The 27,427-nt window shown below is 40.6% G+C and overlaps 1 protein-coding gene across 1 annotated transcript; it reads right to left on the bottom strand.

Moving 5' to 3' along the window:
* Window positions 1-45: 45 nt before the first annotated feature.
* Window positions 46-27,129, bottom strand: SLC35D1 (solute carrier family 35 member D1). Its single transcript, XM_081948294.1, has 12 exons — window positions 26,900-27,129; window positions 25,159-25,192; window positions 24,976-25,062; window positions 23,796-23,863; window positions 19,238-19,309; window positions 18,634-18,702; window positions 17,680-17,782; window positions 15,431-15,523; window positions 9,171-9,238; window positions 3,542-3,620; window positions 2,963-3,045; window positions 46-1,540 (listed from the first exon to the last, which is right to left on the bottom strand). The coding sequence occupies exons 1-12, from the start codon at window positions 27,112-27,114 to the stop codon at window positions 1,432-1,434; spliced, it is 1,080 nt and encodes a 359-aa protein (XP_081804420.1). The 5' UTR covers window positions 27,115-27,129; the 3' UTR covers window positions 46-1,431.
* Window positions 27,130-27,427: the final 298 nt, after the last annotated feature.

Here is a 27,427-nt window from a genome sequence, read left to right as displayed (position 1 = left end):
CACAAGGCCAGGAATTTGTGGTTCACTGAGTCAAATAAACTGAAACTAGGTTTTCTTTAGTGAAAAGCAAACTGGATTTCATTCAGCAGAATATTTTGATTTGAGCCATTTTTCAATTTGACAGCTCCTTAAAATTTAGAATTTTCTGGATAAACACTATCCAGATACTACAGTTTTCCTCATGTTTCAGTGTAAATGGGTGTGAGGCCTATAATAGGGCAACTGATAGTAGAAAAGACTTGTGTTGGAGACATTGTAAATCTGATTTGCTTTGCAACAATATGAAAACCTCAGACAGATACAAAAGCTTCATTTGCAAGGCCGGTAAGGCTCCTTTGAAAACACCTTCAACCACATCAAAGCGAACACCCCAGACTTCACTTTCTTCAAAATGGGACCTGTTTAATGATTTAGCATGATATGTGAATCTATTTCAAAAAGGAAGCTAGACTTGATAGACTGGGGGTATAACTTCCAACAGCATGCTTTTTCTATGTTCAAAAAGCTTGCAATAAACGTTTGCAAAACTATTTTTTCCCAGAAATAAATGTGCATTTCAAAACACTTAAATCACCAAAGGGCAAACTCTCATTTATAACAGTCTTTTAAAAAGCTATAACCTTAAAAAAAACAGTGATGAGATTTTTATTTTAAAAAGGACACTGATTGCATAGGAAAAAAAACCAAGTAAATAAAAGAAAACCTTCTACTGGGGGGGAAACACCCACATTTTAGCACTGTAGTTTGCTTTTCTCATTTCTTCAGGAGAAAACTGCATTTAAAACCTTACTCTTTAGAACATTTATCTGTTCTTCATCTGTAACAGGTACTATAAAGGTTTAAAAACAATTCTGACCAAGATAACCCAAACAATGTGTAACACACACTTAAAAATGCTTCGCTAGGTTCAGGGGGAAAAAATTAGATGGACACTGACAAGTCTTAAATTTGTTTGGGTAACATTTCTGTTGATTGTGAATGTAGGTCTACCTTCCCCATAAACTGCAGCTCAAAATATCATCTTATTTATACACAGCTTCATGCAACGAGATGTAGGAACTACATTTCATTCACACAGATTGCATGACTTCAAGGAAAATGCAGTTAAAGTTGGAAGGGATCAACAAGCCAAAGTCATGAGAGTCTGAACAATAGGCTTGCTTGATTTCAATGATGCATTTTCGTGCTGCACCCAATCCTGACCAACACTTGCTGCATTTGAGATTATTAATCCTGTTTCACTACACATATAATTCCTTGCAGTCTATATGCAATCTATTCATCGTATGTGCAGTCCAGTATAAATAATCGATTCCAAATGTGGCAATCTTCAGATTGCAAATACGAAGTAACCATCCAATTCCCTTCAGAGACTAGTGATTTGTCAACATCTTGCTAAAAAGTAAGTTATTCTGGTAAGCATGTCTTTTGTCATACAGCGCTTTTCCCTTTAATGTCCATCTTGATGCTAGCTTCAGACTGTTTATTTATTTGTTCTTCTGTAAAAGTGATGTAGGAATATACGAGGCTTCCAGCAATACTGCAAAACATTAGCATTTAGAATTAATAAACAAAAAAATGTCTTCATGAAATATTAAATTGGTGGTCAATACTGTAGCAGCCATGGACACCCACAAGGCCTCACTAAATTCTGTGTTCCCCAGCCAGATACCATTTCTCCTCACCCACACACCACCCCCAGTCCAATTTGCATTTCTTCCTCCCCAGAAACTGCATATATTTACCACATTTTATTTCAGACATAGAAACAAAAGTGGAATTATTTTAATTCATTCTATACTGTGGATATGGTGATGGACAGAAGGATTTGAATATGAGGGCATGTTGTGAGTATATGTCAGAGACATGTTGGGATGTTCCCACCAGTACTCTAGAAGTTATAGAAGTTGTTCCCATTTAAGACAATAGTGAATACTAGAAGAAAATTTTAACAGCCGTCTATAAATAGCCAATGGAAAAAACCTCCATATTTTAATGCTTGCACTTGATTACATAAAAAATGAAATTTTATCAGAATGAAAGCCTTATAGGATCAACATATTTACTAAATTATTTCTGAATCAAAGCTTGATTAAGAAATTAAAAATGAATTGGAATTAAAAGAAATTGGAAGACTGAAATTAGAAAGATCTTAATATGAGGTTAACTTTAAATCAACAATTCTAACCAACATAAGGCCAGGCTGAGCAAATTAAAAGTTTATATTGTACCCAAATGAGATATGTCATTGTTTTTCGCTATTTATGTGTTTATTAAATTTATTTTCCACCTATTGCACCATGAGAGGACTATATCCTTTAATTACATCATTTATACACTTCTTGAGATAAGAAAAACCCATAGCAGAAAAAACAGACTCCTGTGTGAACAAACTTAAAACTCTTATACCAATAAAAAACAGTTAACTAGCAGTCGTATGATTAAATAATCCCAGAAGGCAAGCAAAGCCTACAAATATCATTCAGACAACAAAGATCTCCAATATATTCAGTAGTATCAGGCATCACAGTAGCATATTCGAATCCATTTCATATTTTGTTATATACAGTGTGTGTGTGTGTGTGTGTGTGTGTGTGTGTGTGTGTGTGTGTGTGTTGTATTTGTGCTGATAAATAAATAAAGGGAGACTAGTATAGATCTATTTCAAGCTATTTAGCTCTCATCAGCTAGCCATACCCTTACTGGGATTCAAACCAGGGCTGTATTACATATTCCCTACATTTTCATCTGCAGCTCCAAAAATGTGTACCAATATATGAAAAGTATATCATAGTATTAATCTTAACAGTTCCTTAAATGTAATATATTTCCAAGTTCCATAAGATTTATTTCCAGGCTAGTTGCTGTAGCAAAGCTACTATAAGCACCTTTTCATAAAATCCATAATTAACTTGTATTATTAGTCCATTTAGTTCTTTAAAAGGTAGATTACTTTTCTTACCTAATATTTAATCCTACAAAATTTGTCCATGTGAAAATATAATCTCCTCCAAAGAACATTCCTATGTAAGTTATTAGTATATTCTGGAAGTAAAGAAATAAACAGAATTTAAGCTTTTAAACAGAGTGTTTAAGTAGACTTGTCAAATAGAAGATATTATGTCCATAAATTGCCATAATACTTAAAATATTTATAAAACAATGAAGAAAAAGATCACAAATGCTGTCCCACCATTAAAAGAAACAAATGCAATCTGATTACCTTAAAAATTAGATTTAAGTAGTTACAATTTCTATAAGAAATTGCACGAAGCCCACAGCTCTACCACATCACCTCCATCTATCAGCTTTTCCCACACATACTGCATTTGTTAAACAAAAATTACCATTTCTCTCTCACATACATAAAGGCCAATTCAGGTCACAAGTTTTTTCTATATCAAGCCAATACAATATTTTCTACGATTTTCTTTCCAATATGTACCCTGAAAAAAAGTAGGGCTGAATTGTATCTATTTTTTGAAGAAAACCTGCAAAATGAGACAACTATTTATTGGTTCTAAAAATTTAAAGAGCTTACCTTAATACAGCCAACTATTGTAGTTGTAAGGGCAGAATTATACTGAGTGCAAAGTACTGTTGAATACATCAGAATAAACCTATACAAGATAGACAAGATTTTGACAATCGGTTTAATATAATTCAGACATGGACCAAAGACAGATGAGTAGTCAGATTCTGGGAAACCAAAAACTGACTACGTAATTCCTGAATTTTTGGAAAGAATGTTTAACAATAATGGGCGAGAGTCTCTTTTGAAGTGCCCTAGAGACCCTGCAATCATTAGATGTGATTTGATGCAGCAGAAAAATTCCCAATTGTCATTATCCATACATCTATTATGAAATAAAATCCAGAGTCTTTGAGTCCTAACAAAAATTCAAAAAACGAAACAAAAACCCAAGTTTATTACAAAGACCAGAACAAACAAAAACACTCAAGGAATAGCCAGTTAAAAATGCTAGAATAAAATAATAAATAGCGAATAAAATCTATATTAAAATCACAATTTGGCATCCAATATGTTAGTTACACATGGTCTAACTATATTATAAATCAATCCAACTGTGAGGCCCATAGTCACTAATTACTAAAATGCAAAAGAGCAGTAATGCAAAAGGGTTGGCTACATTAGTTGTGTAAAATAGCTATGGTGGATTAATCACGTTTCTGACAAATCCCCAGTGCTGCTGCGCTGCCACCTGCACTGTAATCAGAGTCTGTTTGTCCTTAAGCAGCCACTGGAGATAAGCAGTGTCAGAACAGCCACGATATCTATAAATTATTGGGAGGATATGACACAAATTCATTGAGGAGGAAAAGGAAGGAATTTTTACCTTTGAAATCTCACTCTAGATTTACTCCAGAAGAACTATACTTTATTTATTTATTTTATTTTATTAGCGCTTCTAGACCGCCCCCTCTCCCAAAAGGGACTCGGGACGGTGTACAGTCCATATCAAAAACATCATAAATAAAATTTAAACAATTAAAATTATTAAATGGATAAATACATAAATAAGAGGAGGACAAAAATAGACAGAACTGTAATTGCTAAGTAAATAATTTAAAATATACAGAATTTAAAACCCCAGTGTCCTATAAAATTAAGTCCCCTAAAAAACCAGTAGGAAATATATATGCCAGGAGGTAGACGTTAAAAATTATGCCAGGCCAGCCAGTCGGAACAGGTGTGTCTTCAGTTTCTGCCGGAAGGAACGGAAGTCAGTAGTGATTCTAATGTCGGGGGGGAGGTCATTCCAGAGGGTTGGGCCCATCACAGAGAAGGCCCTACTCCTTGGTGTCGCCCGTTGGCATTGCCTAGTGGACGGCACCAGGAGAAGCCCCTCCCTGTGAGACCGAATTGGCCGCAGGGATGTGTGTGGGAGGATGCGATCCCGCAGGTAACTAGGCCCTATGCCATGGAGCGCTTTAAAGATGGTGGTCAAAACCTTGAAACGCACCCGAAAGACCACAGGTAGCCAGTGCAGCTCGCGCAGGAGCGGTGTTACGTGGGAGTACCTAGTACTCCCCATGACTGCCCGCGCGGCTGCGTTCTGGACTAGCTGCAGTCTTCGTGCGCGTCCCAAGGGAAGCCCCATGTAGAGAGCATTACAGTAGTCCAGGCGAGACATCACCAGTGCATGAGTGACCGTGCGTAGGGCATCCCGGTCCAGAAGGGGGCGCAATTGGCGCACCAGGCAAACCTGGTGGAACGCCCCCCTTGCCACGGCTGCCACATGGTCGTCCATTGACAGCCGGGCATCTAGGAGGACGCCCAAATTGCGCGCCCGTTCCACAGGGGGCAGTTGTTCGCCCCCTATGGCCAGCGTTGGAGTCAGCTGACTGAACCGAGGTGCCGGTAGCCACAGCCACTCAAGTCTTGGAGGGGTTGAGTTTGAGTCTGTTGTCCCCCATCCAGACCCCGACGGCTTCCAAACACCGGGACATCACTTCGACAGCCTCGCTGGGGTGATTTGGGGTTGAAACGTACAGCTGAGTATCATCAGCGTACAGATGGTATTCAACCCCAAAACCACAGATGATCTCCCCCAGTGGCTTCACATATGCGTTGAACAGGAGGGGCGAGAGGACCGACCCCTGCGGCACCCCACAAGTGAGTGACCTCAGGGTCGACCTCTGCCCCCGTCAACACACATTGCGACCGGTCGGAGAGGTAGGAGCCGAACCACCGTAAAACGGTGCCTCCGACTCCCATCCCCTCCAGCCGGCGCAATAGGATACCATGGTCGATGGTATCAAAAGCCGCTGAGAGGTCTAATAGGACCAGGATAGAGGAACAACCTCTATCTCTGGCCCTCCAGAGATCATCAACCAGCGCGACCAAGGCTGTCTCTGTGCTGTGCCCGGGTCGGAAGCCGGACTGGCGTGGGTCTAGATATTCGGATTCGTCAAGGTGTCGTGGAAATTGCTGTGCCACCACATTCTCAACAGCCTTCGCTAAAAAGGGAAGGTTGGAGACTGGACGATAATTAGCCAGCTCCGTTGGGTCCAGTGAAGGCCTCTTGAGTAAGGGCCTCACCACCGCCTCTTTCAAGGCAGTTGGTAAGAAGCCCTCACCCAATGAGGCGTTCACCAGGCCCAGAAGCCAGCCTCGTGTCACCTCCCAGGATGCCAGTACCAGCCAGGAGGGACACGGGTCCATTAAACATGTGGTGGGTCGCAGCCGTCCACGCAACCTGTCCAAATCCTCGGGGGCAACAGAGTCAAACTCCTCCCAGAATGGTCTCACAAGACTCACTGTTGACGGCTCGTCCGGACCACTGGAGGGGGCCCATCCGCTCCGGATCTGAGCGACTTTGTCCTGCAGATATTCCCCAAACTCCTCTGCTCTACCCTGCAAGGGTGCCCCCCGCGTCCCCTGTGACAGGAGAGAGCGGGTCACCCTAAACAGGGCGGCAGGGCGGTTATCCGCGGACGCAATAAGAGCGGCACAATGTCTACGTTTGGCCGCTCTCAATGCCACAAGGTAGGTCCGTAAATAGGCTCTTACCTGTGTTCGATCAGACTCGGAGCGTGAGGATCTCCACCTGCTCTCTAGACGTCTCCTATGGCGCTTCATCACCCTCAGCTCCTCGGTGTACCAAGGAGCTCGGGTGGATCGCTGCCGCAGGAGAGGTCGCAAAGGCGCAACCTGGTCCAAGGCCCCAGCCACCGCCGTATTCCAGGCGGCCACTAGGTCCTCCGACCGAGCGCGGGTCAGGGCTACAGGTAGTGGCCCAAGCTCCGTCTGGAACCTATCCGGTTCCATCAGGTGCTTGGGGCGGTACCAGCTTGGACAGGCTGGCTCCGCCTCCTCGCGGTGGGGGGTAGCGGCAGGGAAGTCGAGCCGGAGACATGAGTGATCTGACCATGACAGGGGAGTAATGACTAAATCCCCTATTCCCAGATCACTCGTCCACTATTCAGATACAAAAATAAGGTCCAGTGTGTGACCGCCCTCGTGTGTGGGGCCCTGAATTAATTGGGTCAGGCCCATGGCTGTCATGGAAGCCATGAACTCCCGAGCCACCTCAGATGCTGCGCCCGTCGACGGCAGGTTGAAGTCCCCCATGACCAAGAGCCTAGGGATCTCAACTGCCGTCTCTGAGATCAGCTCGAGGAGCTCGGGCAGGGCCGCTGATGTATAGCGAGGAGCCAAGTATACAATCAGCAGGCCCAACTGCCTCCCTGGGCCCCATTTCACACCTAGGGATTCACAACCGGGTATCTGAGGAACAGTGAACTCTCTCGGTTCCAGACCATCCCGTATAACTACCGCCACCCCACCACCCTTACCCAGGGCCCGAGGCTGATGGAATGCACGGAAACCCGGTGGGCACATTTCCACGAGGGGTAAACCACCCTCGTGGCCCAACCAGGTCTCCGTTATCCCTGCAAGGTCCAGCTCCCCCTCCGAGATCAACTCGCTAATGAGGGGGGCCTTGTTGGTTACGGACCTTGCATTGCAAAGCATCAGCCGCAGGCCCTGGCTCTGTAGTTCCTGACCACCTAGGCTGCGGGGGTTGGTACAAACGACCGGGCGTAGCCAACAGCCACGGTCTCCCAACCGACCTTGTGATCTTCTCTTGTCCTCGCATCCCCCCTCCCCGCGACCGATGTAATAAAACAACCCTCTACCGGAATAATTTGTTCCCTCTCCCCCCCACCCCGCTCACTTCCCTCCTGGACTCACCTGTTCGTCTGGCGCTGGCTTCCCTCCCGGCCTGGTTAACCCACCCCCCCTCCCTGGAACCCCCTAAAAACAATGTAAAACATTTGGCTAAAAATCCCCTCAGCTTCCGTTTCTTCCACCTCTCGGGGTTCACAAACCCGTCATCAAGGCAGGCCCTTGTAAGAGCCAAGGGCCATACCTGCGAGAGAGGGGCCTCCCACAGGCGGAGCAGGTCTAACCTTGAATAAATTGATAGAATATTGAAGCCCAATTGGGTAAGGGTGCTGGTGGTAAAAGTCAATAGCCAGAGGGCTAAGGTCTAAATAGGGAGCTGGAGGCTTTAGTATCCAGATAGTACTTGGAAAGAAGGCGGGGGGGAAATGTTCAAATATTCCCAAATAGTGAAGCAAGGCAGAGATGTCATAAAAATGGGAGACAGTCTAAGGTGGTTGAAGATAGATATAATTACAGATGTGGGATCCTTAGTGGGTGGGGGGGGCATTCTGGGCCCAGCTGTTCTTAATCTAGGCAGTCAATCAGGCCCATCCATAGCCCTGAAACGGGCCTCCAGTGGCCTCTGAAGTTCTAGGCCATCCCCAGCCGTTGTTTTAGTTCTTCTCCTCACTTCTGGTTCCCCAACACATTCATCTTGGTCCCCCATCCGGCGCCTCAGTGTTCATTGCAGTTTGGGTAAAGCTCTCAAAAATTATAAGCACATTCTCCAGGTTCCCGGGAGCATGGGAGCAGCCAGGCTACGGCCAAATGTCATAGAGGAGTCCCTGGCTGCAGCTCTTTCCACACCTCCGACGCTGCAGCCATCCCCCTTTGCCGTTCCCGACTGCCTCCCTGATCTGCTCACCTCTCCGGTGCCTCCAGTGCCATTTCTTGCTTTTTTTCCCATTTTTTTTCTCGCAACGCAGTTTAAACTTCGCGCCGCGCTGCGCGCGCTGCCGCCATTGCCTCACGGCTTCCTCCTCAGCCGCTTACAACCGCTCCGCTCCTTTTACTCTCCGATCTTCTCCGACCAACCCTGGTGGGCTAAAACGAGCCCAAAGCAAGCCAGGGTGGTCGGGCTCCCCAATTCTCGGCCCTCCGATGACATGAGGGCCGGCAGCAACCTCCTATCCAGTCGGGCGCTCCATGGTAAGCTTAGGAGCTTAGGAAGGTGACCGCCATCGCCGGAAGCTCCTCCTCCTGAATGATAAATGCTTAAAATTCTAAAAATACTAAAAACAATCCAGAATATATTCCAAGGGATATACTGGAATCGGCCATTGCCCCTTTTTGCTATTATATTTGTATTAGAGTTTAAAGATACTGAAATGTGCATGAGGTATTGTATATCAACAATAATTGTTTTCTTATGCTGTAGCTGCCTGCTGTATTTGATTATATCAGAAAATCCTACACACTAAAATAAAGTTGCCAAAAAGACTTTAATGCATTGGGGAAGCCAAAAATAAAGTATTCTTACCCCATCACACAGGAGAGTGTAAATTGTGCAAGGAAAAGGGTATCTGCCCAACCTTTATATTCCATTGCCTGAAAATAAATTGTATGTCTATTAATAGAAAGACAAATAATCAGGAATATTTCTCATACTATTTCATCCAAGTAAACTGAAAAAAATAGTGTCAAAATTCATAGATCAAAAACTAAGTGTAAACGCCTTTTGTATTGAATCTTACGTAGTGAAAAATTGTTCATCTCTACAGAAACCAATATTTGAAAATAAAATTCCATCCTGTATTACTCTGTACCTGATAAAAAGACAACAGGAATGATAAATTATAGCAGATTTGTTTAACAATGTGTATCATAATGTGCATAAGGCCTGTCAAACATTTTGCCTAAGATATAATGCAGCCTATCAATACAATATATATTTAATATAATACCATTGTTAAGCTTAAGGAAAAATATAAATACTTCATAAAATTTATTTAATAAATTTGTATGTCATCCATCCCCCTATAAGCTGATTGAGTGGTTAAAATGAAAAAAAAAAAACAAAATATATTTTATCATAGTCCTTTATAGTAATTTATCTAGCCATCTCTATTGTACAATATTCAAGCATACTATTTTTTTTCAGCTGCCCCTACATTAGAGCTCTACAGTGAACATACCAAATCACAGTAAAGACCAGAACAAATTATTCAAATATCTGTGCATTTCAATGGTCTATAATGAAACTATGACAGGAGGTCCTACCCATAAATTAAAATGTTTTATGTCTTGATTGCAAAAGGTTTCCTTAGATCAGTGTTTCCCAACCTTGGCGACTTTAAGTCCTGTGGACTTCAACTCCCAGAATTCCCCAGCCAGCATAGCTAAGGTTGGGAAACACTGCCTTAGATGTTAGAAGTAATTTCTAGATAAGCTTTTGAGGAGTAACTAGACTTTGAATAGTCCCTTTTATTAAAGCCACACAAGCAGCGATGACTGAAAACTGATGATGGACTGATACAATCTGCAGCAGGAGCCAGTTCAGAGCACCTGGGATTTTGCATAGAAGGAAGTGAATACCTTTGGATACACAAGGAAAGCTTTAATACAGAAAGCGGATTATGTCTAAGGAATGCATGTCAATAAAGTCCCACAGTTCTACTCACTACATCTTGGCAAATTTTACTCACAAAACAAGATTATCTCCTCCAACTCATGAATGCAAGTTTTGATTAGTAAGTAAACACCTTTTTATCGATGTATATCTCCACAATAGGGAAGAAACTGCATTGCTTCTTCTAACAAGGGTCTTATTTCAAGTGAACAATTATTTTGAGTTTCTGTTATGTCTTTTAAAATCTTCCCTTTCACATTCCATTGCAATACAGCCGAATACCTTCCTATTGAAAGATAATGGAATAGCGTCTGACTGGCAGTATAATACAGTATTGATTTATTTAAATTTATTTATGTATTAAATTTGCTTGCTGACCATCTCTCTGCAAGGCAAGGCAATACTGTGCATATCTTGGGCCAGTCACTCTCTTTCAGCCCAACCCACTTGACAGGGTTGTTGTGAAAAAAAAATAGGAAGAAGAAGGTATGTATGTTGGCTTGAGTTATTTATTTGTAAAAAAAATAGAAAAGGTGTGATAGAAATAAAATGACAGCAGTTTGGATTTCCTCACTAAAATCCCACCCCAAAAGACACTTTTCAAGTCAATATAAACTGCTTCTCACAAGCTTCTTCCAAATCTAACCTAAATCTAAATGCATAACTTAAATGTCCTGCACATAAAAGCTTTATGTCTGATATGCCGATAGTTTTACTTACAAATAAAACAGTTAAAAAATGGAGTATAAATTCCTACTTTTGCTGTCTTTATATTTGTTTTGTCCAGTAGCTTTCTATGTGCAGCATTCATTCACGTTGAGCAGAATGGAGAACTAGATCCCACCCTAATCCATATTTAGGAAACTTCATGAAGTAACATGAAAAGTTCATTATAGGAGCAATTCTAACCCAAACGTTTGCTTGCGGTGTAGGTTTCCTCTTGCAGACATTATTGCACAAAAGGTGAACTTACAGTCTGAAAAGGCTCAATTTAATTAGCATTTTGCTTTGCCACGTCTACCATCGTACAGAGGCAGACAGAAGAAAGATTCAAAGAGTAATTGCTTTAGAATGCAACATTTATTCCACAAGTTCAAGTTTATTACAGTCATTGATTCAATATTTTACACAAATCCAAAATTATAAAGTATCAAAAAAATAGGACCCACAGGAAAATATAAAATAGATTTGTAAAGTGTATAAAGAGTTAAGCGTAATTCCTAAGATAGTAGAAAGAGAATAAAACATTAAACAAAAATAAGATACTAAAAAAACATCAATAAAATATTTTTACTTTGGTATTAAGCACTACATTTATAAAAAAAACCATCAAATCTTAGACTATTAAGAAAAACTTTATTAGGCATAATTTCCCAGTGAACATCTATAAAATCAAGAGAAATACTTAATTGGGGGGGGATGCTATAATACTAAACACTGACACAGAAAAACACATCCAGATCACACACACACACACACACCTGCCTCTGCCTGTTGCTTGGATAGGTAATCAACTTGCCTGCACTATGCTGGGTGTGGCTGCTGCCAAACACCATTGGCCCCTGTGCCCTCACTGCCTTCGGTGCTGGCCACACCCACCCACACCCCACCTCGGTTGATGATCTTAACTGGGGCTTATTTTTGGGATATGACTTATATTAGGAGTTACTAAAAATCAGGCTAGGGCTTATTTTCTGGTTAGGACTTATTTTGGGGGTAACATGGTAGAGTTGTAAATGCATGCATGCATATATACAATTTGAGGGGAGGGGGCAATGCAGTTGTATTGTGCATGACTTACACTTATTTACATTTGATTTCTAATTTCCAATTGACCTCACGCAGGCCAGACAGGAACAGCCAAAGGGTTGGATGTGGCCCAAGGGCCGTAAAATGCCCAGATCTGTTATAGCCCATGCTGAACCTATTTGTGAATGAACAAAACCTTGCAGCCATTTGGGGAGAATTATGATCACAAAATTTCATCAGCCTAAAAAGAATGGTATCCTACAAAAGTATATTGTGTGCCTTTTCTCTTCATCATACTTAGTTAAAAGAAAAAGCAATAGAAAAACTTTTCTTGACCCCTAACCACAGATAAGCTGGGAAATAGGATTTAAAAAACATAACAGGAACATACCTAACATCAGTTTTATAAAAGCAGCAATAATTAGATTTTATGGCACAAAACATATTCAGCCAATGGGAGCCACAGAGATAACTAATGTATGCCACAATTGTTCATGGCTGACATATAGTCTATTAATTTCACCTACAAATATTTTCCTTTTGCTAAAACGTCACCAACAAAAAATGCAACAATCCACTCTTTTCATAGGTCATAATTTGCACTTACATATCAATGCATAATAAGCTAACACATACAGGGAGAGATGCTCAGCCCTAAATATAAGTTTATTATGAATAACCCTGTGATTTCCCAGGCCTCTGAACATGCACTTGATGAAAACAAATTCTAGAATACAACACAATCTTCACATTCTTCTCTTAATACACAAATCTCCCAACAGCAAGAAAGTCAAAAAGTGGATGCTATATGCAACATTTAAATCACTGAAAACAAATTCACTATCTTGTACTGTATGAATGTTCACATTTTAAAAACTACTCTTTTTACTGAAAATACACATTACAATGTTTCATAATATCCTTTTTACCAGATAGCATCATCAAAACTTAATTTCTATTCTCAAAACAAATTATTAACAATCAATGCTCCTTTAAATCCTAAAAGGTCTAGTCATGGAGTTGTTATTAGCAGTTGTATATCTGTTCTGCATCCCCTTCCTCACTCTAGGACTTTTCCACTACCCTATCACTAGCCAAAGCCAATGATAGTAGCAGTGGCATGTTTGTGTGGAACACAGGATTGAATTATACCTCCATTTACGGTGAGAGATGAACCTTGAATTTAATACTTGGCCTTTGAAATCCCACTTCTATGGAGGAAAGGCTATGACCCTGAGATTCTTTCTTGACAGTTGCCTGACTATTGCTTTGTCCATCAGATTTTTTCCAGCAGTCTCAGGAAAATTCTAGGATTGGAAACTGGGCTGTTGGAAAAAAAAATCCCACAAATACCATTTCCACAATGCTGACAACAAAACTGCAGAAAGGCAGTCCCAGAGGTCAAGTGTCAACGTATGTTTTACCTTTAGTTGTTGAATATTTATTGATTTATGTATCATTATCATCTTTTGAAGAGTGACTTCTGTCAGCCCCATAGGCAGACCAGATCATGAAATCAACCCTACAGAAAGGCTGCAACTATTTTTAATGAGACTAGTTCCAACAGCAGAAACTTGCAAGTCTGACTGTATTGTATCTCCACCTCTTTCAAGGAATTTGTCTGAGTCATTTCCAAATATTATCTGGACATTCTAAAAGCGCTTCAACTCTTTCCCCCTGAAACGACTTCTGCGTATCTCAATCAAAGCCATCTTCCTTGCTCTCTACAACTTCTGGCTGAACTTTTACATACACAAATGCGGAAAATATACACGAGACACACATTCATTTATTTGGGGAGAAGGAATCTCAAGGACTGGATTCTGCTAGAACTGAAAAGGATTAGCAAGATTGGGAAGCTGATTCTTTGTGAGAATCATATGTGTATTTTTTTTCTATCTACTACTCCTTTGTGAGTCTAAATTCAGGATTATCCTCATTTTGGGTAAATATACTACCTGCAATACTTCCCTTAGATTTCTTCAGTGACAAACAACTATAAACAATTAGGTATTGTCTGTAGTTTGGCTGGCTGCCATTCAGAATGTGCTGGGCCTTGCTAGCTCTAAGTGCCTTGTCTCTTGGAGCAGTAAAGATTCTTTAACTAGGATGAGGAAAGCCAAATTATACATATTCATGTACAAAAGGCTGTTTTGGTTAAACTATGTAACACTACACTCTTTATTTTGTTTTTTGACAAGCTGAGGGAAAATCCAGTTGGAAAAACATGCCAGATTTTATATTTTATGTAATGTTTTATTTTTTAAAAATAAACATAACTCAAAACTACTAAAATGAAGAATAACGTATTTGAATTATATTCTAGGAGCACACCTTGTTAACAGCAGTATAGAGAGATAAAGTAAGCCCTGCAATTGGAGTAGTCACATACATGCAGCCATATTCTTGCTTTTTCTCCTAAAATCATGAAGACAAAGAAGCATTTGGGGAGGAATATAAATGCAGGGAGCTGGAGAGATGAACTGAAATACTAACAACAAAGGAAATATATTCCTGCAATCCTAACAAATGATACAGGTAATCCTATAAAATCCTAAGAAATGCAGGGAGATAATAAAATACTTGCTATATGATGTGTGTCGACAAAATTAGAGCAACTTCATAATAACCTAAAAATAATTTACTTGTTATACAGAGATTCATGTTTTGTACCTTTGTAGGAAGTGTGAGATACCAAAAATAAACAGAGCTTTACCATAAGATCAAGTTCATTTATCATGCTGACTTAGGCATGCCATTCAAATATCATTACAACAATATGCTCTATGATAATTTCTCTAACCTGGTGTCCAGAGCTGTTCAGCTATCAATCCCATAATCCTCAACCAGGATGGTCTCATAATTCTCCAACCACTAAGCTGGAGAAGCTGAACTGCAAGACCCAGTAGATAGATACAAGCATTGTTCTTTTTGGGTGCAAATACAATATCACAAAGACAGCACTTATTAGACTTCTCTCATTTGTATTTTAGCTGCAACTGATACCTAATGAATCAATTGCAGTTACTCCATTCATTTGCTAGGTTATTTGTGTTTATTATTATTTATTCTTAATATTATTAATGTTCGGCTATTTTCCAAGTTCAGATTTTTATATAATTTCTTTCACATGTGCCATATATATTGTGCTTCTTCAACTACAACCTTGTTAAATAGTTGGTAAGTGCTTTCTCTTTCCTTTTATTTTGACCTGTTCGTTTTTTAAATGTTAAGCTGTTTTGGCAAGAAGCACATTAAAAAAAAAACTAGAACCCTAAAAGAAGAGAATCAATGTATGCCACATTTAGATATACTGGCAAACAATATTGAAAAGCAATAGTTATTCCTAAATTTCCAAGTGATATGTGAAGTACATTTCATAAAATGAAATTATTTATATAGTTTTGGTGTAAAAGAATTACCTTTTGTGCATCTCCTGTAAAGTAGGCAATGCCCAAAGTAGGAAGAATCATGAATAGTGCATTGTAATAAAGGAGACCATATTTTCCCAGCTCCTGGGAATGGAAGAAAAACAAACATATCTTAAATGAAAAATACAATGTTGCATAGAAAGCTACACAAACAAGACTGTAGATATCCCTTCAAAATTATATATATGTACAACAAGACCAGCATACCTACACCAGGAAAATCTACGAATATATATATATATTTGTTTTCGTAGATTTTCATGGGTGTAGGTATGCTGGCTCCAAAAAGGAGTCAGGTTAATCTCCAAAACAGAACACCTCAAAAGAGAATAATTATGGAAGTCATCGAAATAGAGAAACACTCCCACAACATGAATAAACGTGATGATACCTCCCACCTACCAAACATCTGGAAACCAGCCCTAGTCATTTTCACGGGTGTAGGTATGCTGGTTTTGTTGTATTCGGGTCTTTTCCTGTGTAAGGTTGAGATTGTCTTTGCAACGTTTCGGCAGGATCACACCTGCCACTAAGCCACAGGCTCTCTTCCTTATCAGTTGAGCCAGGGAAATAGGTATGTATTTGTGTTACAACCCCTGGTATGCCTAAATATGGGAGGAAGGTCACTTAGTGGCTAAGACTCCTGCCTAGGATATAATACAGCCCAGGTTCAAATCCCAGTAAGGGTATGGCTAGCTGATGAGAGCTAATTAGCTCAAAATAGATCTATACTAGTCTCCCTTTATTTATTTATCAGTACAAATACAACACAAATATAAAAAGGCAACATTAAAAATAAAAATATGGTTTTCTGCCTGCATGGTTTTCTGTGATGAGCCGAAGGACAGAAAGAGGGAGTAGTGACCTTCCTCCCATATTTAGGCATACCAGGGGTTGTAACATAAATACATACATACATACATACATACATACATACATACATACATACATCCTTACACACAAACCACATTCATACTCTAGCACAAATCAAGAGTATAACAGAAAATCTTGTGCAGCTACATAATTCATATCTTCTATAGGCTGGTGCCTACTTTAAAAATACATTAAATGAACATTAAGTGAAATAAGGATCACAAATTTTATTCTTCATTCGACCAATATCTAACAGGAATAAATATTCAGAGGAAATCGTGCTTTTTACCTACAGAAATTCAGCCTGTAAACTGGACAGATTTTTGCCTAGTAGTTGTCAGCTAAATATGGAGAATAAACCTAAATCTGCCCTTAGACTGCATGTTTGCCTGAAATGGCTACGCAAGAAATATTTCCCAAATAACCACAGCAAGTTAACTCACAGTCCAAAATCTGAAACTGCATCATCTAATCGACTTTCATCCACTTTCACAGCTAGCAAGCTAGCTCTTGATTCACTATGCTTAGAAAGGAACCAGTTACACTGGTTATTTAAAAGGGTGACAGTCACTAAGCCATCTTATAATTATATAACGGTTCCTTAAATATGTGTTTGTAACCAAGTAATCAATATAATGGCTAGGTAACACTAGTACACTATTGCATTTTGGGAGCCTCAACTTAGTTGCTTATCCTGTAAATTAATGTCACCCAATACCGTTTCAGCTAACCTTAAAAACCACATTTGCAGGTTTTCAAGATTTTCTGGAGCTAAATATGAAGTCTGCCACTTTAATTTTGGCATGAAATAACTTCACAGTAAAAATAGTTGGGTATTATTGTGCTGTGGAATGTGTTAATGCTCCTGGTGTTATGACTAAGTTATTTAACCCCAGGACACCAACAGAATTGTGGTTGTCTTTGGTAAAAACAAAGTGCTGATTTAGAACAGCAATGAGGAAGATATTACTAGATATAGCTAAATTACATCTCCCTCAACAAGGAATCTAAATAATACGTTGAGAGATTATAAATGGAAGCTTTAAAAATGTTTCAAGCATGACATTTCACAAGATGCTCCATCTCAAGCCTGTTCAAGTGGGAAAAAAATATTTTTGAAGATTGATGTTTCAAGCTTGAGATGCTTCCAAAATATTGGAACAAACTGTTTCAGTGTTGGGGCAGGAAGTTTCATGAAATTTTGAGCTTGCAATATTTCAAAATGAAACATTTTGCACATTGCTATATACATAACAGATCAACCTGTGGAATATCTTATCCCACAGCAACAAAAATAACAAAAATATATTGTCTATTTATCTTTTACTGATCAGCATAGCAACATGCAGCAGTGAGATGAACCCTACCTTTGAATCTAGCTTCTGTTTTACATAAGCACCATTTGCAGCTGTCAAGACATCATTGATCAAGATAAAAATATATCCTTCTAGATCAAATGCCAAATCAGAACTATGGAAAAGAGATAACATTTAAGTTACAGAAAATTTCTAACATTTACAAATATAGAACATAATTTACAACAATCCTGCAAGTGGGATACATTTTGTAAACAGTATTCCAGAAGACGCTAGGCATCTGATGAACCCTGATATGTAATGCTCTAACTGATTATAAATATGACCAATGCTGCACTTTAATATATACGTAACTGATCTCCTGTAACAGTCTGTTCTTTCTTAAAAAGTGAGTGACCTCACCCAACAAAATGTAAATATATCTAATTGAGTACTGCTCTAAGTTTAAAATAATTCAAAGTGGATTTAAAGAATCCTATTAATTCCACCTGCCAGTTAAAATAAATAGAATGAGACAATCACAGATTTGTTACTGACCAGGAAAACTATACAGGTGGCTGAAAGCAGAAGAAAATGGTCAACTTCCTTAGCTTACATAAGTGGCCATTAACTCTTGAGATGTTAATGAACTACAACTTTCTGCTTGTCTTGCTAACATATCTTGCTGATGATATTCAACAAAATACAAAAAAGTGCAAGAAATATTACTAGACTGCACAGAATTTTTTTAAAAAAATTCAGACAATGCACCATTCAATACTTTCTAATTCTATTGCTTAATTCTTTGCATGAGAATTTACCTATTAGAGAATCAAACTTTCCATTTTTGTTGTAATTCAGCAGTGCAGCTGCTTTAATGGTGTATTATGTCAATTTTACAATAACAGGAAATAACCTACATTCGCACTCTCTTTTCACCATTGGACAGAATCTAAACGATAGCAAACTATTTAACTTTGTGATATGAAAATGTGACAAAAGCATTAGCAAAAAATCAAACCATACCTTGCAGCTACAAATGCACCAATTATCATGGCAAATACTGTCATCCGAATTCCCCAAGAAAATGTTTTCCTAAAAAGAAAGCCTAGTCATTACTGCAGCAAATTTTCAGTAATTCTCAGTACTTTTCTAACTGAAAACAGTTATCTTTCAAGAAATCAAGGTAATCTGATGAGCTTTCTACCAAGCCCTGTGTATGTTACTATAGCAAAGAGAGGAAAGATTAGTATTTGTTTCCCTGGATTCTTTGCACTTAGCACCAAGGTGATCTAGACTTTGCAAGCAACCTGACCGTGTTTACAAACTGCTCATTCAAGTCTTTAACCCCTGAACCTACACACAAAATGTATGGTTATCTACAAAGAACAAAAAAAAGCATGCATTAAAATTCATTAGAATTAAAGAATCTGCTGGAGTTTCCAATACGAAAAATACACTACACATCCCTGCTGCTCTTTGAAAAGAAAATTCAGATGTAGATGGTTCCACAATGCTTTGCAGTTCTCATGCTTCCTACAGAATAACCGTGAAGCATAATAAATTTGGCAGAACTCTGCCCACCAACACAGACACATGAAACAATATATATCTTTCTTTTTTAACTCACTTGAGTAAGATTCCTTCTGCAAACATTGTAAACAAAATGGAAAACCGTCTCAGGACTGTAAACATTGGCAGACTAAGAAAAAAAAGAAACAAGAATGTTTTGAATCAGCTAATCATTTTGAGATGCCCCAAGTCAGTACTTTCATACGAAGCTAATCTAGATAAACCATTATAAACATTAAATAGCACAAAAAAAGTATAAGTAGGAAAGATTGCCTCCAACACTGCCAGAAAGTGTAACAAGAAAAAAGACCAAGAATCTGCCAAGGTTGCTCTAGTATCAATAACCCCGAAACTGATAAAAAGGTTTTGGGAACTGGGTTCAGTTCCAAGTGGGAAGAAAGACACTGGAAACATGGAAATTGCTTGGAAAAATGTTTTAATGATGGACAGGACCACATGTGTTTTTGGTCCTGGGCAAAGAAAGAGCACATGGGTAGGAGAGATAAGATTTATACCCTCTCTTGGGCCCTGTCTTGGAGCTTCCTGTTCCTGTGTAAGAAATGTATTCTGATTGGTTGTCAGACTCCCATGGGGCCATGTAGGGGCAACTTTGTAGTGTCTTGAGTCCCAAGCTTGGTTGAATCTTGCTGGGTGATGTAATCTCCCTAAGTGCCATGTGGTGAGTTCTGTTGCTAGATGGGTAGAGGGCTAATCCTACCTTTGTTGGATCTTGGGTGAGAGCATTTGCTTATGAATAGACCTAACTATCTCTTTATCTCTTAAGTGCTGACATCTGCTGTGGGCTATTGGGGAAGGTGGGGGCTATTAAGAGTGAGTCTGCTTCCTTCCTAAAAAAACATGTTTCTCCATTTCTCATCCAGGGAAATATAATATTTTGCCTTTAATATTTCCTAGAATATTTCAATCTTCTAGGAGAGGGGTGGGTGCTAACTTCCTACAAAGATTTTATAGATAAATATAAAGCTCAAAAACAGAGTCAAAATACCATATTTCTACTAAACTGTATATAGACAGATTGTTGAGGAATATATGTATTTGCTTCAAATCCTATTCCCTTGAAAGGAGATAAACTCACAAACTTCTGAGTTTAAGATTATATTTAACAATATTCCATAACCACTTGATAAAGGTAACATGTTCCAGTATCTTGCTATACATTGTATTGTATTTCTTAGATAAGATAGTAGAATAGCAGTTTGTCAACTGGATAAAAAGTAAGTTCTCACAATTGAATGCTTTTAAATACTTGAGGGTGAAGAAGATTCTTTCTCCAAGCGTGTGGGTTGGTTTCCAAACATTTCGTTATCAGGCTAGGTAACATCTTCAGTGGAGTTTAGGGGAATGTCCGGGTACAGCACGGAGACAGCATTGGTCGCGTTGGTCAATGATCTCTGGCGGGCCCAGGACAGGGGCTGCTCCTCTGTCCTGGTCCTATTAGACCTCTCGGCGGCTTTCAATACCATCGACCATGGTATCCTACTGCGACGACTCGGGGGGTTGGGAGTGGGGGGCACCGTTTTACGGTGGTTCTCCTCCTACCTGTCGGATCGGTCGCAGTTTGTGTTGACTGGAGGGCAGAGATCGACCCCCAGGCACGTCACTTGTGGGGTGCCCCAGGGGTCAGTTCTCTCACCCCTCCTGTTCAACATATATATGAAACCGCTGGGTGAGATCATCCATGGTTCTGGGGTACGGTATCATCAATATGCTGATGATACCCAACTTTTCATCTCTACCCCAAACCACCCAAATGATGCCCTTGACGTGATGTCCCGATGCCTGGAGGCTGTGCGGATCTGGATGGGGAGGAACAGGCTCAAGCTCAATCCCTCCAAGATTGAGTGGCTGTGGTTTCCGTCATCCCGATTTGTGCATCTTGTTCCATCTTTGATGATAGGGGGAGAAATTTTAGCCCCCTCAGAGAAGGCTCGCAATCTGGGAGTCCTCCTGGATACGCGGCTTAGTTTATAAGAACACCTGACGGCCGTGACCAGGGGAGCATTTTACCAGGTTCACCTGGTACGTCAGTTGCGCCCCTTCCTGGATCGGGATGCTCTGTGCACAGTCACTCATGCCCTCGTCCTTTCTTGCCTGGACTACTGCAATGCTCTCTACATGGGGCTGCCCTTGAAGAGCACCCGGAGGCTTCAGCTGGTCCAGAATGCGGCCGCGCGGGTTGTCATGGGGTACCTAGGTGCTCCCATGTTACACCCCTTTTAGGCGGCCTGCACTGGTTGCCGGTTGTTTTCTGGGTGCGATTCAAGGTATTATGACCTTTAAAGCACTCCATGGTTTAGGCCCAGGGTACCTGCAAGACCACCTACTGCCATCAGTAGCCTCCCACCATCCAGTACGATCCCACAGAGTTGGCCTCCTCAGGGTGCCGTTGGCCAGACAGTGTCGGCTGGTGACCCCCAGGGGGAGAGCCTTCTCTGTGGGAGCGCCTTCCCTCTGGAATGAGCTGCCCCCGGAGCTTCGCATAATCCCTGACCTCTGGTCCTTCCGACGCACCCTAAAAAGTTGGCTTTTCCAGCAAGCCGGCCTGGCCTGTTAATTTTAACTCATTTTTTAAATGTATTGTCCTATAAATTGGGTTTGTTTTTTGGGATATGTATTTAATTTCTTTTTAACTTTCAGGGTGTGTGGTTTTTAATGTTGTACGCCGCCCTGAGTCCTTTGGGAGAAGGGCGGCATATAAATCCAATGAAACAAACAAACAAACAAACAATGTCTTCACTTTGTTCAACCACATGTTGTTTTAGGCCATGAATTACCATTGTTAGGACATCCTGGTCGAGGTAGAGTCATAACCAGCATAAGAGCCAGAGCTGGGCAAAATCCTCTTTGGCCACAGTTTCCATCAGCTATTTAATTAGAAGCCATAAATCCAAGGAGACCCAATTCACAGACCAACTTCTTCGGATGTCGGATGACAGCTCCATTCAGGATGATCCACTGTTAATGGATCAACTTGATTTTTACAAATGCAACTTTGGAACTTATGTAATTGAATTTTAGTTTGTTCTGCTTTATTCAGATAATAATGAACTTCAGATATCAAGTCAGGCAGTTTATAACACCAGTAGTTCAACTCAGGGTACTAATATAAAAATTAGTGTTATTGGCATACCACGACATTCAATCCTGAAGTGACAGAATCTTGCCAATGGCTTTACAGAGATGTTGAACAACTCAAAGGAGCACTCTGAGGCTTGTAACACTTCACAATGGAATGGCTACACGCTTGAGTGCTACTCTTCTATTGTTACTGACTTGGACAACTCACTGTATAAAATTAAACTCATCATAAAACTGTACTCCCAATTTGAAACCCTTATAAGTGGTTCAGCAAAATGCCATGGTCAGTGGACTAAATCCCCACCAAAAGATGATCATCAACCACCATGATCAATGTCTAGGTCTAGGCATGAAAACCTGACTGATATTTATCCAGATAAAGTATTCTTCTGGGATTCTCTATAACTGAACATTCACCACCTTCTTTTTGCCAAAAATAGTCAGTTTTATGGCAGGCCTCATCAAGAAAGGGCACGTTATAACTCCCTCAAGACAGGCATTCCTCTTTACTTCAGAAAGGCATTGATGATGTCTCAGTTCCAGTCATTCACAACTGACCAGAGCAGTTCAAATGAACTAGGAAAGAGACAGAATAAGCATACAGATGGTAGGGCTCAAATCACAGTGTTATCTTTTATTTGTAATAATAATGTCTCAGCAGGTAGCAGCGTCTAAACAGGATGACTTAATCCCCTACCTCAAGATTTAGGTAGGGGATTTTAGTGGCAAATTAAGGCCAACCAAGGCCCTAAGCACAGCTTAACAATGGTGCTTTTCATGCTTTCCATTGCCTAACTGATAAGCTATGAAGACTCAGTAAGGGTTGATAACTAAAGTCAAGTGTGGCAGTGAAAAAATTAAAGGCACACTAGGATAAGGGAAAACTGTGTGCCCCCCCTTTCCCTTGGTGGCCTAAGCATGTATTTATTTTCTTAATGGTTAATCTGGGACTGGATTAAATCAAGATATTCCAGGATGAATAACCAGCTAGGCGTAGAAGAAAAAATACGTAACTTGGAAGAAATGCTAGCAAACCACTTTCAGTAAAATTGCTAAGCTAATGGCATGGATGCAGTCACAGAAGTCTAATTTGAAAAAGTATATGCATTTTAAGAATATGCATTTTATGTTGTAATTTTTCTACTTTTATGTTCCTGATTACACATGCAAGATTGCAGACTAACCTATGTGTCTTGCCAGACAAAGACTGCTACACATTCTTACTTGAAAATCTTAGTAAACATTAACATAATTTATTCTGAGTTCAATAACTAGATGACTGAGATGCAAGATAATAATGTATATAGAAATCTAGCTGACATTACCCTCTTCATTATTCTTCAGGTTTATCCATTGTTCCATTTGTTAAGAATACCCTCCACCTTAGTATTCCAGGAGCAACTAGTATTCTGAAGTAATCAGAAGAAATATTTTAGAGCCCCTGTTATACAAATGTATAGTTTTAATAAAAGCATAATAAAATTATAACTTCACAAATGTATAAAAGTTATCCATACTTCAATTTCTTTGTGCTGAACAGTCCTGTGATTTGGTTCCCAAAATAGAGAAGAGGTAGTGGAAAAGTCTAGAAAATTATAAAAAGGGATAAAGCAGAACTCAATGAACAGATAACGTCAGCTGGAGACCTAGCATTCTAAACAATGGCAGTTTTTTAATGAACAGCTTTCATCAGGCACACCACAAGCCTAATGCTGTTTAAGTGTGGTTTAACGGCTTCAACAGTCAGATAAATATGATTTTGAAATTCAATTTACAACACAAGGACATACATTCTTCTTCTCTTCAAGACTTTGTTCATTTATGAAGCCATCAATAGAACATCTATTATTTCAAGTTATGTTGGGCATGTAAAGGCAAAATATTCATAAACTGAGGTCACATTTAAATCAAGTCATTTGTTCATATGTGTACATTAGCAGCACACTAAGAATCTATGGCATGATATCGGTATAAATACAGAAAACAGCCACTCTTAATACTGTACCATGGTCTGCTAAACAAGTTCTTCGAATACACAAGTTATGTAAATAGCCTCAAGACTCATAACTAGGGAATTCTGACACAAATAAACATTTCAGTTATGTGAGGCAAAATCTTATCAAAGTTTACTCAGAAATAGGATCCTTAATTTATTTATCCCATCATACAGAAGATTGTATTTTGAGGGAATATTAATTGGAAGCAAGTCCTTTTCCATTTAAGTGATTGTATTTCTAAAGGGAAAATTTTACATCACTTCAGGAAGAGGCAATAGGACCCTGTGTGGAAACTTCCCTCACCATTTTTAAAAGGGAAAAAAAAGAATTTAAAAGCACACACAGGGACATAGTATACTGCAAAGCATTCCATTTCAAAGAGCATTTCTACTCCTCCACGAGCTCCAAAGGCTTTTTTAGAAGTATAGAAAATGGGTCACTGAGACTTAGTCCTCTCTTAGGAAGATTGCCAATGCAAAGCAAACATACATTTTGTATTTATCCCTCTATTAAGAGAATAATCCTATACAAAATAAAGGCTAGAATTCTGCATATTTAACAGCACTTTTTACACATTTTAAAGTATGTTCTGCCAAATACACCAAACAATACTTAATGAAAGGATTATTCATTACTTCCATCTCAATAATTATTAGTTTTAGGAGAGAGGAAGGAGAGAGAGACAAGAAACACGTCGTACCTTTCGAGGTATATGTCTATCAAAATCTGGAAACTTGACCACCTTGAGTGCCTTTCCCACCCAAAGGACAACTACCGTAGCCAGCATCTGTAAGAGACGAAAGAGAAATCACTAGGTTGGGTGCCTCCAATTCTCCCTGCCCACCCTATTTAAAGAATTTCTGAAACGCAGACTTCAACGAACCTGGCCTAGTCCCACACAGAGCGAGGAAGGAAATCTGTAACAGACCACAAACATGTTAAACTCTATTAGACAGCCGAGAAACTTTGACAAATCATGCAGGAAGGAAAATGTTAACTAGTGGCAGGAAAAATGGCCTGCCTCTCCCTTTACCCTCACTTAAAACTATTCTAAAATAAGGGATGCACTTCATATTCTTTGCCCTTGCAACCAACGCTCTTGCAAACGTAGTCCTAACATGTTCAGCACAGATGCACTTCTTATAATACTTATTCCAGAAGTACATCAAGGTGCAAGGACACAGAACACAATCAACAAGGAAAACTACAGGGCACCTACAGGAGGCAAGTTAAAAACATGTAAGGAAGGAAGATTTCCAAGAAAACTTTAAAACAAGGGGGAGAATGGCAGGGCAAGTGCAACCCCAAACTACCCAAGTCAGTCAGTTGGTCAGTCAGTTCTCTGGAAATTTAGGGTGTTGCGCACTGCAAGCAGCCCCCCTGAATTCAACCCGCTGGACTCAGTGAAGCTTATTCCAGCCCAGAGGCCCAGATACAACTACAGATATTCCTCTACTTACTACAGTTCACTTAGTGACCGTCTGAAGTTACAATGGCACTGAAAAGTTACTTATGACCATTTTTCACACTTATGACTATTACAGCATCTCTATGATCACATGATTTACATCTGGATGCTTGACAACTGATTCATATTTATGACTGTTGCAGTGTCCTGATGTCATGTGATCCCCTTCTGAAACCTTCTGGCAAGCAAAGTCAATGGGGAAACCAGATTCACTTAACGTCATTGTTACTAATTTAACAACTGCAACAATTCACTTAACAAATGTGGCAAGAAAAGTCATAAAATGGAACAAAAGTTACTTAACAAATGTCATAAATTTTGGGCTCAATTATAATCCTAAATTGAGGACTACCTGTAGCCCTCGACTTACGACCATGATTGTGCCCAACATTTCTGTTGTTAAGGGAGACAATTACTAAGTGGGTTTTGCCCCATTTGCCACAGGTTGTAAAGTGAATCACTGCAGGGGTTAACATAGCAACACTTTCGTTAAGCGAGACTCATTTCCCGTTGACTTTCCTTGTCAGAAATTTGCAAAAGGTGATCACACAACCTTGGGGCACAGCAGCGGTCATAAATATGAACCAGTTGCCAAGCATCTGAATCACGGGGATGCTGAAAATGTGGAAAACCGGTCATAAGTCCCTTTTTTCAGTGCTACAGTAACTTTGAACGGTCACTAATGGAACTGTTGTAAGTGGAGGACTACCTGTAGGACAGGGGAGTCCTGTCATTTCCAGAGTCCTGGAGAAGAAAAGGCAACTTCCCAGCCCAGAGACCTCCTTGCAAGTGGTTCCATCGGAGGAGACGCTAAAGGCGGACAGCAAAACCGCCCGCAGGGCATCCACACTGGAGAGACGAACAGGCTTCGCTCCCCTTTCTCCGTTAACATGGAGGCGGTTTTTTTCCGACAGCAACGTCCGGGGGAAGGGGGTGGGGGGCTTTGCAAGAATCCAGCCCCAAATCTCAGCGGTTCATGCAAGAAGGAGCCGTCAACAAGGCTTCAACGTCCGGCAGCCGGGCTTCTCTCCCTCCCAGCTGCCGGACGCGTCGTTCTGCAAACACACACACACACACCGCGCCCGCCTCCAGCCCCTAAAACTTCCACCGGGGGCCGCGCCGGTGAACTTCGCCCCGGGCTCGCCTCCTTACCCACCCGTAGCTGGTGAGGACGCTCTTGTTCACCACCACGATGAGGAAAGAGCTGAAGCCGTAGAAGGCAGCCGCCAGCAGCTTGACGCAGGCGGAGAGGCTCGGGGCCGCCGCCATGCCCGGCTCCTCATCTCCGCGAGCTGGGGCAGATACTACGGCGACCGAGGGAGCTTCTGCTTTCACGCCCGCTGCTTGACGTCTGCGCACGCCCGCCGACATGGTTGCCAGAGGGACGGCGAGGAGGGGGGCGGAGCCACGGAGGAGAGCGCGAGCTCGGGGCCGCTTCGCAGTTGGAGCGGGAAATGCGGGACGGCCTCGCCGGAGTTCTCGGAGGAAGAAGAGGGGACGGTGGGGGGGGGGGGGAACGGCTGACGGAGGGAGATCCTCCTTACTTGTAGGACGGCTTCCCCCCGCATCGTATCTTCCAGAAAGGCTGGACGATGAGTCACGTCATCTTCGTTTGTAGAGTACTGTAGAACGTACTCGAAGCTAACGGGCGAGTCAAACCAATGCAACAGTTCATTTAGTTCAA

The sequence above is a fragment of the Natrix helvetica genome (assembly GCF_964273705.1).
Source record: "Natrix helvetica genome assembly, chromosome: 3".
NCBI lineage: Eukaryota > Metazoa > Chordata > Lepidosauria > Squamata > Natricidae > Natrix > Natrix helvetica.
This window is presented reverse-complemented; position numbering and strand designations above follow the sequence as displayed.

Coding starts and splice junctions, on each gene's coding strand:
- SLC35D1 (XM_081948294.1), bottom strand. CDS start 27,114: ATGTCGGCGGGCGTGCGCAGACGTCAAGCAGCGGGCGTGAAAGCAGAA. Junction 19,310..23,795: donor TTCAGCACAAAGAAATTGAA/GTATGGATAACT, acceptor TTTTTTTCTTAG/TCTGCCAATGTTTACAGTCC. Junction 9,239..15,430: donor TTACAGGAGATGCACAAAAG/GTAATTCTTTTA, acceptor ATTTATTTTCAG/GCAATGGAATATAAAGGTTG.